This window comes from Arachis hypogaea, chromosome 8 (assembly GCF_003086295.3).
Source record: "Arachis hypogaea cultivar Tifrunner chromosome 8, arahy.Tifrunner.gnm2.J5K5, whole genome shotgun sequence".
In the NCBI taxonomy this organism is placed as follows: Eukaryota; Viridiplantae; Streptophyta; class Magnoliopsida; order Fabales; family Fabaceae; genus Arachis; species Arachis hypogaea.
Window position 1 is genome coordinate 31267015 of NC_092043.1, and position 17883 is coordinate 31284897.

Sequence of the window (17883 nt, forward strand, 5' to 3'; positions counted from 1 at the left end):
TCCCTTTTTCTCTACCTTTTTTTTTTCTTTTAAATAATTCTGTATGCGGTGCTTGGAGGCTTGGAGCCACTATCTGATACTTTGAACAAAGGAAAGGGATCACAGACCAATAGAAAAAACCAAAAAGAGACAAAAGCTAAAAAGGATGAGTCCTACTCCTATGGAATCAGAAAACAGGAAGAGATCAAAAGAGCGCATAGAGATGGATCAATTGGGGAATCTGTAGACTTGGTTTTTCCTTTCATTTCAGTATTATATTGTATCACCATGCAGCCACTGTTGCCTCGTGTTTAGGCAACAGCACTGGAATTGATCCAAAAGTAGAACACTGTATGTGGATCATTTCTTCATCAATGGTTTGTGCTTAATAGACAGGCTCATATGTACAAGATCATCCACCAAAGAGGGAGAGAAACCTTACAAAACTACCTAACACAATCTTCTATGGCAACAATTACACATACACCAGATGAATACACTTGACTATAGCATTAGCACCTGCATCTCTTTCCTTGACTTGTGCAGGTGCCTCTTCGTTTCCTTTCTTCATTTTGATTCTGATTCCTCACACTCTGTCGACTCATTTATCATTCCAGCAAATGGAGCTTTAATGGGACCTACACCTATCTAGGCTATTGATGAATAAGTCGACACAATATCTAGTGCAAATGAGTACACACAACTCTAAACTTATCTCAAGACTCAAGACACTTCTCTCTTTATCTTGAGAGTTCAAGGTATATTGGTTGTGGGCTGTTTATGCCTCTTCAAGCCATATACCTTCCAATGGAGCTAGGTATTGCAACAGCAACTTGGTTTTAGCCATAAATATCTTCTATCAACTTTTCAACCTGAGAATCAATTTGATTGAACCATGTTAGCTCATCTGCAGAATCTTAAAAAAAAAGTGCCTCTTTTTTTGAGCTTTGTAGGTAGAGCAAACTGAAAAAATGTAACCAGAAAAATGGTTTCCAACAAAGTACCTAGTCATTGATTGAATTAAAGAGCATATTTTGACATTCCAAATGAAAATATGCGAAATTCAGGTACCAACAAAGTAATTGGAACTAGGAGCATATTTTAACACTCAAAAATCACAACTACAAAATGAATAAAAGATGCCACAAACCTTTTGCACATCACGAAACATGTCTACAAGACCACAACTACAAACATCACAAATGTCCATAACAATTGTACATTCCATACATGGTAAGAAAATTCAATTCCCATTTCCCAATATAACAACAATGGACTTAAATGCACTTATGTATATGGTTTAAAAAAAGAAGGCAACGAACTACTCTTGAATTTCCCTCCAAGTTTCTCATTTGCTTTATTAGGTTTCAGTAATGCGAGAAATACTTCTTAGGGGAAAAAACCGTTATGACCTATAGTCCTGTAAGTAAAGGTTCTCTTCTCCAATTTACCAAAATGTGAAACTAAAAGAAAAGCTCCTTAGTATTGAATGAATAAACCACGAGAAATACTAGCAAGTACTTAAAAAAACATACAAACATGAATACTAATTGAGGAACTAAAACAAAATCACTTAAACAGTAAAGAATGGAAGCATTTAGAAATGCAGTATTGCATACAAATTTCAAAACTTCATGCCACCCCACAATCGACATTGCACCCCCAAAACAAACCACAAAATCAGCAAAAACATATTAAAAAATAACAAATCACACAGAACAACGACAACATGCATTCTTGTTAGTCATTACCTTTCAATCCTTGAAAAGAACCGATTTTGCTATGCGCATCAACGGTTTCAAGCAATCAGGGCTAAACTTCCTCGCAAATAGATACGATTCGGAGTTCTCCGACTCCCTCAGCCGCCCGATCAGCTCCGGAGACACCTCGGAGCTCCGATAAGTATATGGGTGCCCATTAACAGTGCCAGTCCAATTCACCCTCGTTAGCGTGTATTTTGTGCAACCATCAGGATCCGCCATTGACAAGAGAGTTGGAAAATAGTGCTCCTCAGGGTAGCACTCATCTTCTCTGTAACACGGCAACTTGAACTTCCTCCATAGCTTCCGATCCGCGATTATAAGCAGAGCGTGTTTTCGGGTCAGAGTGAAGAACTGCGATCCGACCCGGAACTTCTCGAACGGAACGTCCGGCATCATCGCGTACCTCCCTCTTGCCACGTACCGCTTCCACATCCTCGGCGTCTTTGAGATGATCTCGATGAAACTCCGGTATTTGGTTCGGATCCCCGGTTCGGATTCAGGTTCGGGTTCGGATTTGTCGAAGGTTTTGGAGACGAAGAGGGAGCGGTAGACGTAGCGGAACGAGTGGAGAGGGATGCAGTGCTGAGATAGGACGGCGAAGTATGCGTTGGCAGGGTCGTCAAGGATCGCGGTGGCGAGGAGCCGGCGCGTGGCGGAGATGAGAGTGGGTGAAGCGCGGTAGGTTTTCTTGGAAGGAATGAAGCGGTTGTGGAAAACGCCGGAATCGGGGCGCGTGATGTTCACGGTTGGGTCTGCGTGAACGTAGATGTTGTACAGGTTGGTTGGTTGGTTGTGAAAGAAGCGATCCCATAAGGGAGCGAATTGGATGTCGGTGTTTGTGAGGAAGAGGAACGCGATTTTGAAAGAAGGGTTCTTCTTTGTGGAGAGGTGGAAGGTTCTAGAAGGTTGGTTGGGGTGGTGGGAGAGGGAGATTGCACGGCGGAAGAGGGCGGCGTCGTCGATTTCGTCGGAGTCGGGAATGGGCGGACTGAGGTGACGGGGAGGGAGGATTCGTGGTGCGAGGAAGAAGAGGATTGGGAAGGAGAGGAGGAGGGAGAAGGCGATGATGAATGGGGATGACAACATTGAGGTTGGTGTCAGCCTCAATTGGTGGTGGTGGAGGTGGTGGTGGTGGTGGTGGTGGTGGAGCCGTGGTGATGGTGGTGGTTGCGGTGGCGAGGGTGAAACCGGGGATTGTGAGTGGTCTGGAATTTTGTCAATGTGAGTAGAAACTCAGGTAAAGGTGATGATTGGGTGAGTGGAAATGTGGGAAAGATTTGAGTTTTGGAATTGTGGAGCAATGGGGTGTGGAACTGAGATATCGATTTCGATTTTAGGGTTGAGAGTGTGTGGGTGTGACTGAGAATGCTTGTTGTGCTGTTTTCAGGAGTAAACAGAGTGAGGAAGAAGAGGATAATATAGTGAGAGAAAGAGGCTTGAGACTTGAAACGAAGATGATGAGAGAGACTTAACCTTTGTTGAGCTGAGAGAGAGAGAGAGAGAGATGAATTTGGATTATGAAATTAATTAATTAATTGTTATTTGGGTTTGGATTTTGGTTAGGGGGGTGGAAGGTGGGTACAAGGGGGTTAGGGGGTTTTCTATTTTGGTTGAAAAAGCTCCCTAACTGACGGTGGAGTCAGTGAGGTTGGCGCCTCATCAGTCATCACTCACTCACTAACTCCAACACTAACGCCGTTTATTTCTGTTTGAGTAATTTAAATTCTAATCACTGATTAAATTCGATAAAAAAAGATGCATTGTGTGTGTGTAGCTGTAACCTGGCAATCAAAGGCGGCAAAAACAAAACATTACAAACAGGATTGATCGGTATTATCGATAACTTTGTTTCCTCTCTTTAGTAAGCTAACAATAACGATAAGAAACTAATAGTAGCAGACTAGCAGTAACAAAGAAAATATAAAAGGTAAAAAAAAACGTTAACAAGAAGGTTAGGTAATTAATAAACATAACTCAGAGTGACAGCTTGATGTGTTGACTTTGAAGAGGGTAAGAGCAGACATCATCCCAAAAAAGATTAGATCTGAACGTGGAGAGCATCAACCCATCCTACCTTCTGAGATGACAAGCAATGCAATGTCAAGACAAATGTGTGTGTTCTTGGAAACTGGAAAGATCATCTTAATACTCATCTATTTATATATTAACTAAAAAGAAACTTTACCAAATTCTTCTTTAGGAAAAAATTGTATAATAAAATTTAAAAAATGATAAATGAATGGATGCTTTATTTCATATTTAATCCCTGAAATCAATTTTACAAAATCATTGAAATAATCAACTTCTACTTATCATTATAACTTTCAAATACTACTTGTAGACTATTTCTCAACATAAAAATATCAGCCTTCTATTATACGGTGATTTCATTTGTTTCCCCAAACACTCGTAATTCTGATGAAACTATTTTTCCCCCAAAAAGAAATAAATAAAAATACTATGTAGTTATTGTACGGAAATTGACTACTAGAGAACCAAAATCTGCATATATCACCAAATTAAATTTCATGCTCATTTGTTAGCGTTCTTAAGATTTGAACATAATAATAATAATAATAACAATAATAAATAAATAAATGAAACGAACTGTAGTCATCTTAGGGCAACCCATTCATTCAAACTCTCAAACACTACTAATTTGACTATTACATAGATGAAGCACTTCGGTTTGAAACTTGAAAGGAGGCAAAGGTTCATGCAATTAACTCAACTAACTCCACTTAAGTATATGCCTTGTGTTCCAAGCTAACAGAAGAATACAACAATAGCTTAACCACAGTAATATATGGAAGGCAACCCACACTGAAAGGAATACATTTGAGCATAAATACACCACCACATTATCACGTAGCTGAACAATAAATACCAAATAATTACAACAAAGACGTGAATCAACCGGAAATATCTTATTCTCATCATAACAGAAGCCTATATCATTATCATCAAAATCGAACAGCCACATCAAAGTCTTCTTCATGAAGGAATTTTTGGTAAGTGACGATTGCAAGTAACCACTCAATGCTTGGCTTTTATATGTACAGACCAAAAACTGGACATGTCCCAATGAACAAATGGAGCAGTTCCTCTTGGGATTCTTGAAATTACATACCTGCATGCTGTGGAACTGGCTGAGTAAGATTTACATCCCCTCTTCCATTGACCTTAGGTTTATCCCTACCGAGCTTTTGGGCGCTGAGTGTTCCTTTGACATTTGTTCTATTAGGATGTCTTGCTGTTTGAGCCCCAGGACCTCCCCCTGCTAATGTCAATCAGAAATAGGATTTAGAAATGGCTGTTCCTATCCTAACATAATTGCAAAATGGATTTTGGCATTGCTCATTCTGCTAATATCTACGCAAGAATTTTAGAACAAATATGATATTTACATGAAGTATGCAATAAAAAATGCAAACTAATTCACTCTACAAATTTGAATGATGCAATGCGACTTGGCAAGTAGATAACCTTATTCCTAAGTAACATTTTAGGAGATTAGATTAACAAAGGCAGGAATTTTTCAACCTATAATGTGGGGTATGAATAGAATGAATCTTCAGCAGAGATGTCTAATACTTGTAAATTAATGAGTGCCAAAACAGGTATACACATTTTTCCAAGATATATCATCTGTTTTCTACGATGTTGCCCTACATTTGTAAATGATGACTTTATGGTCACCTAGTTGTGGGTCCTTTGGAGCATTACTCTTCTAAAAGTGAAAGAACTGGCTGAAGTGGAATGCAATTATTGGGTTTGTCCACCCAATAGGTTTTTTTTTTTTTCTCTTTTTTCAGCCTCTTGTAAAGGCGCAGTCTGATCCCCAGTGTACAGGAAAGGACAAAAATGCAGAGAAGGATAACAAACTCACCGCTGTTAGGCAGAGATAATCGTTTTTTGGCCTGCTTATCTCCTTGAGAGGTTCTCTCCTTTGGATTACTACGAGATCTTGACCCAATCCTGGGTTTTGAATTGGCTTCTTCAATAGCATTTTCACCATTTGGCTTAACAGCCTGAATGTTCACTACTTCCTGCAAGCCTGCTGACTTACCAGGTGAAGAACCACAGCCATCGGAAAGAACCGGTCCAGCTTTCTGACTTGCAGGTTTTTGATGATTGTTTGACAGAATTTGTTTGCTGTTAGCACTGGTTCCATTTTTACCATCCATTGCTCCATTTTCATGTACCATTGCTCCCTCCCTTAGATTAGTGTCAACAAAACGGTTCTCCCAAGGACGAACAGCCATCCATCTTTCCAACCAATTCCAGCCCCAGCTACTTTTATCTGGTTCAAATCCAGATGAAGCAGCCTGGTGTCTTGATCCTGCCTGCCACTGTCAAGGAGGAAAAACTATAAATATATACCCGGAGCATGTAGATCAAAGAATACAAAATGGAAATGGATCAGACAATACAAAGCCAGTGATCAAATGATGGGGAAATTATTGAACAACAGTTATGCAGTCATTTTACTTTTAGGGGTTTACTGTTTAATGTTTATAAAATTATGTTTAAATTGGTTGGTTCAGAAATATATCTTGTGCTTAGTACTTGTAAGTCATATAGATAATTTTATATGCAAAGTTGTGTTCAAGATGTAACTAGACATAAAACAGAGATCTAAATTACCCAAGAACCTCTTAAATAATGCTTTAAGAACTCGGCTTGAATCCAAAATTTCATAGGATAAAATAAGCAATCACTAGTGTCATATGACTGAGAATAGCTTAAATACAGCAAGGATTTGAGCTGGATTGGTATTTTTAATGATTCTCTCTTGAATTTCAGAATTTTGTACATGCAAGTTGAAGAAAATTTTGAGTATGATGTCTACTGCCTGCATAATTCAACATGCTCAATGGGTCTTTACCTGATGAGCTAGAGCATATGCCATGGCTCTCTCACGTTTAGCTGCAGCCTCCTGCCTCTTCAATATTTTAGCTTGGATTTCTTCTACAGATCCCACACTGTCACACCAGCCTTCCTGTATTGCACAAGTACGATTATAGAATGGAATCTTAGCTGCTATTTGCCATTATTAAAAGGTTTCTTGGACAGAAATGATAACAAGGAAACTGGAATTCAATTAAATTAGACATACAAGAATGACAGAGTACCCAGAAGATGCCAACAAGCCATTTGATATAAACGACTATATCATGTAAGGTCAAATGAATGATTGGAAATTTGCAATTGGGCTTGTGAATGAGGACCACAAAGGGAGAAGGCAGATCCTCATTCCTAAATCTTAATCAAAACAATTGAACCACTCATCTCCTGATCTCCATGGTGAATGGATATAATAATATAAACCAAAAAACAATCAAGGAGATAGATATTCCTCATTAACAAAGCAACATCACTTTAAGAGTAGTGCTCCTTAGTCCTTACTTCTATTTCTCGAACACGAGCTTCATTTGCAAGCTGCTGCTGAACTTTCTGTTGTTCATTCTGACTCTCCAATGCCAAGCGGACACGCCTTGCCCGAACACGAGCCTGAACCCTCACCAAAGCTTGCATGCAACGCAATGTTATTGCAGCTTGTTTTCTTACTGCATGGCCTCTTACAAGGGCCTGAAGCCTTACCAATCCTTTCAAAGCTCTTAGTGCTCTTCTGGCCTGATACATACAACAAGTTCCAGCTTGGTTGAAGTTGTTGGCGACATAAGTAAGATTCTTAATAGAATATTACTAAGCCATAAAGTAAAGAGAAAACACCAACCCTCCAAATAGATGTGAAGCAAGATAAATAGGTAGATATAAGTCACTTCTATTCAACCACAATACAGTATTGTCTTTAATTCAACAAATTTTTCAGAATGTATATTCCATGCATATAAAAAAAAATAATAAACAAACAATTCAGTTCTTTCCTTCTTCTTGTCTGTTACTTAAAGAATTCAAAAGAATTCAGTTTATTCGTGATAAGATAAGCCAATTCGATATAGAAAAATTACCAGGAATCCTCGAAATGCTGTTTGAATGCGAATGGCAGCCCATTCTTCCCTCATTATTTGGTGATTATGTGCAGTATCAAGAGCTTGTTGAGAAGTAGAAGGTGAATAATGGACATCGGAGTTTGAACGATCATTATCATCTCTGATAGGCAGAGTCACATCATCATCAAGCTCATTTTGAAGTTTACCATTATCAAATTCAATCGAATGCTTTCTTTGATGCCGAGACTTGCCAACCTTCTGATCATTGAGAAAAAGGAAAGCTTAGGAATAAGAAGGAGAGAGAGAAAGAGGACGAAGGAGATACTCACATTTCGGTCCTTCTCAGAAGACTCTGCCTTTTCAGACTTCTTTAGACCAATCAATGATCTAATCCATTTCCCTGAGACACCCATTGTCAGTGAAAATTCAATTTATCTCGATCGAGTGCAAGCCTGGAAAAGTGTTACATGGCCTAGTTAATGAAAAATCAGTTGATCATAATTCATATACAATCTTAATGGGCATATTCAACTATAAGCTATGGAAACGATGAAGCAGGTAGCAAACTGTCAAAGTACAAGCTTAAATGAAAACATCTATATACAAATTACAACTTATTTAATCCTATCACTGTAATACACCTTCCTTTCAAGCTTCATAATCTATATTGGTCTGTATTTCTTGGATTTTTTTTCCAAAATGCTAGCAATTCACTAGATAAGATAAACCATAAGAACATTGCTTTTAACTTTTAAGTAATCATAAGCAGTTTCGAATCACTGAAAAGCATGATTAATACAGGAAAACAGATTCATTTAAGTTGAAGGCAAACAAGGTAGCTAAACATAAGGTGAAAGTGCACCTTGTGAAATGACTAGTTGTCTTTTTCCTTTTCACCGTTGGACTCAAACCTAAACAATATTTTATCAAGACATTATCCTTGTATAGGACTTGGACTATATGTACAAAACATGGCACTCACGGGTTGAACAGCTCCAATATCAAAAACAAAATTTGGTGCTATAAGGAATGGTGCATAATTTGTTAATCAAAACACACAAGGTATTCTCTCAATGCCATGATAACAGGAACCCGAAATAGCGAAATGCTATGAAGAACTCTACACTACACTACAATATAGGAATAATGCTAAATATGTGCTCAAAACAATATCGTAAGTAACATAGAACCAAAGCCTTTGATAATTTATACCAAGAACAAAAATACAATTAGCTGTTAAACACACTGCAGAGACAACATCCAATCATAAACAAAAAAAAATAGTAATCCCAGCTAAACAAAAAAAAAAAAGGGAAAAAAGGAAGGTGAAAAGAACTGTGTACTTTTTCCAAATCCATGTGCAACAGTGCAAGTAATCGTAATTTTATAAACTTGAATTATTACAGGAAACACGAAGCAGAGAAAACGGATCATAAAAGCGACAGATATTAGTACAAATTTCATCAATCGAGATTATGACATGTAAGTAAAATGATAACTACAATTAATAGGTTGCTCATTAATCACATCCGCGACAGATAGATTTGGTTTACTTTAAAACAAACTAAGTTCAATTAAATTTTGAATCTGAAGAGCGGAAAAGGAAGAAGACAATAAAAAGTTCGTGTAGATCCCTAGATCGCAGAATTGAAGCAAAAATCACCTGAAGTTCATAGGGAGAGAAGCTGTAACTGAGTGAACTCGTCCTCGGAGAAGATAAGAAAGGTTGAATCGTTACTGAGTCAAGCGAGTCAAATGCCGATGCCGAGTTATCACTCGCCACCGCTTGAGAGGATTTCTATCTGAACTTGGGAGTGGACAGAGCTCAAGCTAAGGAAGTGTTTTGTTTTGATGTGGAAAAAGATATAATAATAATAATAATAATAATAATAATAATAATAATAATAATAATAATAATAATAATAATTTATTTAGAATAATACTAATTTGTTGTTTCTTTAAATTATTTTTTAAGTATAATTTATTTATTAATCTTGTTATACCTAATGCCTAATTGAATATAAGACATTTTAAATTCTCATCAAATCGAATATATAATATATGAAAATTATTTTTACACATAACAAAAATTTACATGTAATTCTTTTATATAAAATTATTAATTAAAAATAATTAAATAATTTAATATATTTAATTAAATTATTATTTGATGCCTCCCAATTATTAATTTTAATAAAAATACCGTCTGTCAATTAAAAACTTAATAAAAGTAGTCAAATTCTAGTGACATATACCGTACGACGAAAAGCCACTGATAAATCGTAACTAATTAATAGTTAAAAATTTCGATAATGATAGCCTAAATGTATCTCATCTTCTAGACATCTAATATGCACGAAAGATAACTAAAAAAAATTAATAATTGTATGATACATTCCTCATTTCTATGATACAACAAAATATATCTTTCTTTTCTAATATTAAAAATAAAAAACGCTAGATGAATGTCATAACACCAATAATCACTCATAGAAATATGGTATAATCTCATATTCACGTTTATAATTAAATTGGATTTAAATATATAACAAAATTTTGTAAACAATATAATGAAACTTAATTATTCATCTTTTAAAATAAATAAAATGCCTATAAATATGCATCAATATAATACATGATGATTAATTTAATTATACTTTCTGATACTCACATAACATTTTTGAAAAATTATACGCAAGTGAAGAAAAATAGATATTTAATTTAACGGGTATATTAATTAATATTAACATTATAAATGGTCTAATTAAAGTTTTAAAAGTAATTAAAAACTTCTAATTGAAAAAAGAAACAAATCAAGGAATATCAATAATCATTTGTGGGGCAGAAAACGACGACGTATAGCTGTCAACGGGTGTGGTGGGGGAGGGACAAATTCCGAAGGAGTTAATCACGGGGTCGTGTCACCCGTAAACGGAGTTCCCCACCTTTATGATATCTAATCCAACTCTTAATTTATTTTCAATGAATTGACCCCATATAATCATGTTTATTGTTTAGTTTATTTATGGAAGTGCTCATTTGCATCCAAAGTGAAGCAACTTGTTTTAATTTGAAAGTTTCAGAGCTGCTTTCATTATTCAGTTTTCTTTTCAAAATTATAATCATTTTTCTAATTTATCTTTCAATAATTGCAACCATCGGTTAGATCAATTTTGGATTTGGTTAGCTTGGAAATATATTGGTCTCTTATTCTTTTAAAAACGTCTTTACAAATAAAAATATTAAATTATTTTAAGAGTGTCACACTAAAAAAAATTATTTTAAGAATTAATATTTAGATTGGTCTTTAAAATTACACTCATGTTTCAATCTGTTTGTAAAAATTTCAATTTATTTAATTTAGTCTTTTAATATGACATTCGTAAAACACTTTAGACTATTCTCTACGTGTTGAGATAGATTAGACGCTTGCTACATTAGATTCTTTAACAGATATCTAATGTGACAAGTAAAACTTTTTACTTTAATCTGTTCTTTAAAAAACCCTTAAAACCTCTAAATAAAATTAGGATTATGATTTTAATGACTTTATAGAGAGAAAATTGAGATATAAAAGTTTCAATTACTATATCAAATAGCTGTTAGAAAGTCTAATAACTGTTAGTTCATTTTAATATGTCGTTAACAATTCTGTAACGAAAATAAGGTCATGGACCAATTTTTTTTTTTTTATAACGCAAGACTAGTGGCGGAACTTAGTTTAGACAAGAGGGGCCATGGCCCCCAACTTTTTATAAAAAATTAGTAGTACTTTTTTAAAAGATAAAAAATAGTTTAATTGGGTTAAATAATTTATTATGAATTAAAGTATCCAATAAGTTCAATAAACAACGCTCCATCTATTTTTAAGTTCAAATATAAAAAATTAGATCTTTTTTATTTATTTAATTTAATATTATTTTATATTTTACTGTTTATTTAAATTAATTTTTTATATGATAAAAATAATAGAATATTAAATAAGTATTAATATTATTGTATTTGTATAAATTGATAAAAAATTCAATAAATATTATAAATTTTAATATTTGTCCTTCTAATTTCTTCTTTATATATTCAAATTTTTATATAAAATAATAAAAAAATCAAAGAATTGATGCATTTTTTAAGAGGAAAGCTAATATTTAAAAAGAAGAACATATAACTTTTATAATATCAACACCTGTAGATTGTTCTTCTACTTTAATGAATCACGAAGAAAGTGAGATACGATCTTCAAAAGTTTAAAAAGTTACATCTGATCAGCTTGACCTTAATTTTTTGGAACGAGACCTTGGAAAACGGCTTTAAATTTAGCAATATCACCCAAACCAGAAAGATAAGGTTATACGAGTTTATCTTAAATGGGTCCATATCAAAAACATCTTGAAAATTATCCTCTATCTAGCCCCCTCAAAATTTTGTTTCAAGTTCCGCCACTGCACAAGACTCACTAGTTCCCAAAAAAAGGAAGTGAGGGAAAGAGTCTAACAAACAAACCAGTCAAAAGAGAACTAGCTACAATCAATTATTAAGACAAACTAGCAACTACAATATAAATAGCAGAACAACATATTCGAAAAGGAAGATACAACACCTATCAGAAGATCGCAAGTCCAGTCAAGCTCTCAAACACAACAATACCCTCCACACTTCTCTATTTTGTATCTTGAGGCAATGAATCAGTTTGCATTTTCAGATCAACAGTTCTCTACTATTTATGGAGACGGGCTTGGGATGCTTGGCGCGAACGAGTTTGAAATCGGCCAGCGGTTCTAAAGCAAAGAGGAAGCTGTACTGACAGTGAAGAGTTATAATATTCGTCAGGGTGTTGAATACAAAGTGTTTGAGTCCAATCAATTAAAGTATCATGGAAAGTGTGTACAGTTTGGAAATGAATGTAACTGGCTGATACCATGCGGCAGAGAAAAGGCTAATGGGAAGTTAGAAGTACAATGGGCCGCACACATGTCTAACAACAGAGATATCCATTAATCACAGGCAGCTCGATTACCATATCATATGTGCATCAATTCTATCATTTATAAACCTCATTTATAAAAAGGCAGCTCATTTATCAGAATAAAAAGGCTTTTGAATTAATGCACTATAAACCTCATTTATAAAAAGTAGTCACCTCAATGCAAGCGGCCAAATAATGGTGTCAAACCCCTTGGCTGAATGTGGGAAACACCAAAAAATCCAAGACTGCAACAATGCTAGTGGCCCATTGTAACACCCTAATTACCCTAAGTCTTACCTCGCGTCGTAAAGCAAAGGTTAATCAGAGGTTACGACAGTTCTAAGCTCATACATATAATATATAGAAGAAATAATATAGTTTAGAAGCCCGATGAAAGATATAGCTCAAAAACCGGATTTTAAAAGCGCAAAACGTACTCACGAAGCTACAAACTTAACGCACAAGATATATATATGATATAGCAAAAGATAAGAGTATAATAATATAAAGGCCTAGCCACGGCTCGCAGAGTTTAAACCAGCTAGTTATATACAAACCATACAGAAAGCTGACAGTTAAAAACAACTTTTACAGTTTTTCTCTCAAAATCAGCCTATTGGCAAAAGTAAAATACAAAAGATGAGAGATAAATACAAAATAAGCTAAAAGACTCCAAAACAGATAGAGATCATCCGCTCTGTCACCACCAAAGCAACTCACTAAGGTGGATTGTAACCTGCATCTGAAAACAACAACAGAAATATGGTATGAGAACCGGAGGTTCTCAGTATGGTAACAGTGCCCAGTGATGTAAGATATAAGACCCCGGGATGCCAGAGGCAATTCTATAACTTTATATCCATCACAAGATTTATCTTAAAGCATAACTAAAATAATAGAGCATAAATTAAAACCATAACTTAAAACCTTAACAGTATAAAAAAGGTAATCTAACTTAAGGGATTTTCTAGTCTAACAGTTTTCTGCTGTCCCACAGCCTTCACCAACCTATCCTCCATGCGATCCCATCGCCACCGCCTTCCGAACCTCCTCAATCCCAGTAGAAAACACAGACAATATCAATGCAAGTAAAACACAAGTATATGCATATAAGGCAAGTAATTCAAGTAGGCAATTAGACATGCCATACAAATAGGCAAGCAATTACAAGTCGGCAAAGTAAACAAACTGATAGAAGATGCATATGATGAATGCCTGTCCTATTGGCTGTGATATCACATTGCCGGTTCAACTACCAACCCAACACATCTCCATGGAGATGTCGCCCTTCGGAATCATAATTGGGAACCTCTGAGATATGGTGCTCGGAACACCATCCAGGATTTTGTGCCTGCACACTCTAGTGATCCGAAGGGATGCGAGCGGGATACTCTTGCCACAGACCTCACATCTCAACGTAAGCGGGATTAACTACCGTCCTTACGCCGCCGCCGCTACCTCGACAGGCGGGATTAACAACAGTCCCTGCCAGGCGCATAGCGTCTCAACAATCTCAATATAAACAATAATTCAGTGGTTTTTCAGAAAACATTTTCAGTACATCATGGATCCATCATTTCATCCCGAGTCCTCAACTCATTTCAACCACTGTCAATTCAACATTTCCATTCCGAACTCATCAGTTCGTCAATTTCTCAATTCAAGTATCTTTCTCCCTTCTCATTTCACCAGACCCATCCTCAGTACACCAGAATCCTAAGCCTCTGTTTTATAACTTTTCAAACTAATACCAAATAAAATCTCCTAAGACCTTTCCCATATTTTAATGCCCAATATTAAGCCCAAGAGTCTTAATTAGGTGTCAAAGAAGTATACAAATTTGTTGAGAAAATGAAATAGTTTAAAAACAAAGTTTAAGTTGTAAAACAGAGCATGTGCATATGCACAGGGGTGTGCGTGCGCATACCCAGAGAGATTTTCAAAAGTGAGCGTACACATAGAGGTGTCGGTACGCACCGTTACCGAATTTTTGAATCTCTGATCGTAAATTATTTATGATCTATTTTATTAGTTTAAACTATTTATTTAGAAACTATTTTAGTAATTATCATCAAATTGATTATAACTACTAAAATAGTTTCTAAATAAATAGTTTAAACTAATAAAATAGATCATAAATAATTTACGATCACAGTTTCAAAAATTTAGGTTGTTATACTTCTTCATTGTCTTCTTCTTCTATTCTTCTTTCCTACATTTTTGTTCTTCTCACATGTTTGACTGTGAGAAAGGAGAATCAGAAGTGCGAGTAACGTTCGTCGTGTATCATACTGTTGGGCGAGGTTGTTGAACAAGTAGCATTAGCATGAAAAGAAAAGGCGAAGATCAGGTTAGGAAGTGAAAGGTTTTCTTTTCAATTTCTTGATACCCCGTTCTTGACTTTCATTTTTATTTTTGTTTTGCATTGTATTTTTGTATGCAATCTGTTGTCCATATCTAGGGTATTGTAAGTTATTGCATTTGAATAAGGCTAGGGTTTGTTTTCTGTTTTTGCTGCTGAATAAAAGAATGTCATTTGTATCTTTTATTGTCTTTGGATAAATGTTATTATGTGTGCGTTATTGCTTGTATTTAGAAATTTGTAGTTAAAAAATAATGTCAAAGACCACATTGCACAGTTGTTTGGGCTAGAGAAAGATACAATGAATGTGTTCTTAATAAGAAATTACTACAAGGCTCTTGGATATGACAATTTGAAGGAGTGCTAGTGGCTAGCTCCTGGGAGGTTCTTGAAGACTGGATTAAGACCATTCTCACATGACAAGGAGTTGCTGGAAATGTGCTTTCATGTAAAGAATAATGAAGGTGTAGTGCATGTGTACCTTGAGCATGGAATTTCTGATGCTGAAAGTGATGAGATTCCACAACTGATAGAGATGACCCTCATCCAAAAACCCCTGTATCTGACATCATCTCAAATCCATCATCATGTATCTCAAACACACTTCCTGGACAAAATACTTCCAGACCTCCTGAGCAACCAACAATGACCACATTTCATGAGGAGTCCACATCCAATTCCCCAGGCCAGCCCACTTCTACACCTCTAGCCCAGCCCACTTTTGTCCCTCCAGCCAGCCCACCACTTATGCACCTCCAACTTAGCCCACATCAATACCTCCTTTCAGACCATGTTTTTCTAATTCAAAATCCAATAAACCTGAGAAGTCCATTCCAACTACCACTACAAGTGTCATAAAGAAGTTAAAGACTACTCTAAATACAGGTGCTGCCAAGAAGTACACAACATCACTACAAGATAAGTGACAAGATCAGCTTATAGATTTGTACCCAAAGGAAAGAAGGTTGTTGGTGAGGTGCCTACAGTGACTTGTCAAGCAATGACAATAGTGACTCGTACGAGAGTGTGGAAGATGAGCTCTATAGACCTAGACTTGAAGCTTTTGAGAATTCAAGTGATGATGATTTTGAATCTGAGGTGACTGCATCAAGAATTTGGGAGTTGAAAATCAAGAAAAACAAGGGAAAATCAAAGATATGTCTTGAAGACTTGTGTGATGAAGATGAGCTGATAGTTCAGAATTCTGATAAAGAAGTTGATTTGGGTAGAGTGCTAGGAAAAGCCAGTGAGGTCCAGGCACCATATGATACATTTGATGTCTACCACAATGATTCTGATGGAAATGATTCATGGCACTTTTAGGAGATGAAGGCCCCACCTAATTCAGATAAAGAATCTGATGTGGATGATGATGATGCATTTCCAATATTCATGGAGGGAGCAAGATTTGGAGAGTTAAAATTAGAGGTCGGGAATAAAGTTTAATACGAAACATGACTTTATTGAGGTAGTGAGGGGGTTTACCATACAAGAGGGGAGGCAAATCAATTTCAGAAGGAGTGAGAGTTATAGGGTGAGAGCTGTTTGCAAATACAAGAAAGAGGGTTGTAATTGGGTTGCATATACTTCTATGGATCATGAAAAAATTTGTTGGTAGATGAAGACATTCAACAATGTCCACATATGTGCTAGGAGGACTAAGAATAGGGCAGCAAACAGAAAGTGGCTTGCCTCAAAGCTGGTAAAAAAAAAATAAGAAAATATCCTAACCTAAACCATGGAGAAGCGTCTGATTATTTTAAGAGGAAGTGTGATCTTGACTTGAATAAGTCCTCTCTGACTAGAGCATTAAGTGATGTAAGAAACATTGTTTATAGGGATGTGGAAGCACAATACACACTTGTTAGAGACTATGCAGAGACTCTTTTGAAAAGTAACCCTGGCTCAACTTTTAAAATAGGAGTGAAGCCACAGCCTGAAGGAGATCCAATTTTCAAAAAAATGTACATATGCTTTTATGGATGCAAGAAATGCTTTAAGGCTGGATGTCGCCCTCTAATTGGGTTAGATGGAACCTTTTTTAAGACTCACTTTGGAGGCAAATCCTATCCGCAGTTGGACAAGATGCCAACAACCACATATATGTCATCACCTGTGCCATTGTAGAGGTCGAGAACAAAGACAATTGATGATGGTTTTTAGAACTTCTATTGGATGATCTGGGTGATTGCACTCATAATGGTTGGTGCTTCATGTCGGACAAGCAAAAGGTAAAATTTAATATTTAGAACAATTTTGAGTGCTATTTTGAGGGACTATGTTGGGACATAATATAAAATTTAGGATTCAGTTAGGTCATAAAGTAGAATTTGGAGGGTTTAATTGGGGCTCAATTACAATAAAGGTTAACTTTGTTGCATATTATGGCAAGGGTGAACTCTAGCAGTTCGTGAATTAATGTCTGAAGTGTATCATATGTTTTATGCGTGGCACATGTGGAGGAATTTTAACAAGCAATAGAAAGAGGTTGAGAAGCTTGTTATGAAAATGTGCAAGAGAGACAACAAGACATGGCTTTTGAGCAGAAGATGGAGAAGATAAAGAGAAAGAATAAAGATGCCTGGGCTACTTGAACAAATGGCCAAAGAAATCATGGACCAAGGCATACTTTAGCCATGGTCTTAAGATGGATAACATTTATAATAATGCATGCGAAGTATTCAATGCAAGGATAAAGGAGTATAGAGAAAAGTCTATAATCACTCTACTAGAGGATCATGAAAATAATTGCAAAAAGTAAAGTGAACCTGCAATACCACATAGGCAGGTTACCTCCTATTCAAAAGAGTATACTAGAAAAGATAAAGAAAAAATCACAAAAATGGCGTCCAGTGTAGT

General features: G+C 35.9%; 2 protein-coding genes across 5 annotated transcripts; both read right to left on the reverse strand.

Annotated features, from left to right (window-relative positions):
- Positions 1-211: 211 nt before the first annotated feature.
- LOC112706966 (glycosyltransferase BC10) lies at positions 212-3430 on the reverse strand. The gene is made up of 2 exons (XM_025758510.3): positions 1731-3430; positions 212-851 (listed from the first exon to the last, which is right to left on the reverse strand). The coding sequence occupies exon 1, from the start codon at positions 2826-2828 to the stop codon at positions 1734-1736; it is 1095 nt and encodes a 364-aa protein (XP_025614295.1). The 5' UTR covers positions 2829-3430; the 3' UTR covers positions 212-851; positions 1731-1733.
- Positions 3431-4360: 930 nt separating this feature from the next.
- On the reverse strand, positions 4361-9578 carry LOC112706964 (protein IQ-DOMAIN 5). 4 transcript variants are annotated; one of them, XM_025758507.3, is made up of 7 exons: positions 9363-9578; positions 8029-8151; positions 7718-7957; positions 7152-7379; positions 6631-6744; positions 5632-6094; positions 4361-5019 (listed from the first exon to the last, which is right to left on the reverse strand). In XM_025758507.3, exons 2-7 carry the CDS (start codon positions 8110-8112, stop codon positions 4865-4867), a joined length of 1284 nt encoding a protein of 427 aa, XP_025614292.1. In that variant the 5' UTR covers positions 8113-8151; positions 9363-9578; the 3' UTR covers positions 4361-4864. The 4 variants fall into 4 exon arrangements, with proteins under 4 accessions (XP_025614292.1, XP_025614289.1, XP_072057158.1 ...); XM_025758504.3 differs by having other exon boundaries at positions 4361-5022; XM_072201057.1 differs by having other exon boundaries at positions 8029-8171; positions 9363-9548.
- Positions 9579-17883: the final 8305 nt, after the last annotated feature.

Coding starts and splice junctions, on each gene's coding strand:
- LOC112706966 (XM_025758510.3), bottom strand. CDS start 2,828: ATGTTGTCATCCCCATTCATCATCGCCTTCTCCCTCCTCCTCTCCTTC.
- LOC112706964 (XM_025758504.3), bottom strand. CDS start 8,112: ATGGGTGTCTCAGGGAAATGGATTAGATCATTGATTGGTCTAAAGAAG. Junction 7,380..7,717: donor CAGCATTTCGAGGATTCCTG/GTAATTTTTCTA, acceptor TGTATGTATCAG/GCCAGAAGAGCACTAAGAGC. Junction 6,745..7,151: donor CTCGTGTTCGAGAAATAGAA/GTAAGGACTAAG, acceptor TGTGCAATACAG/GAAGGCTGGTGTGACAGTGT.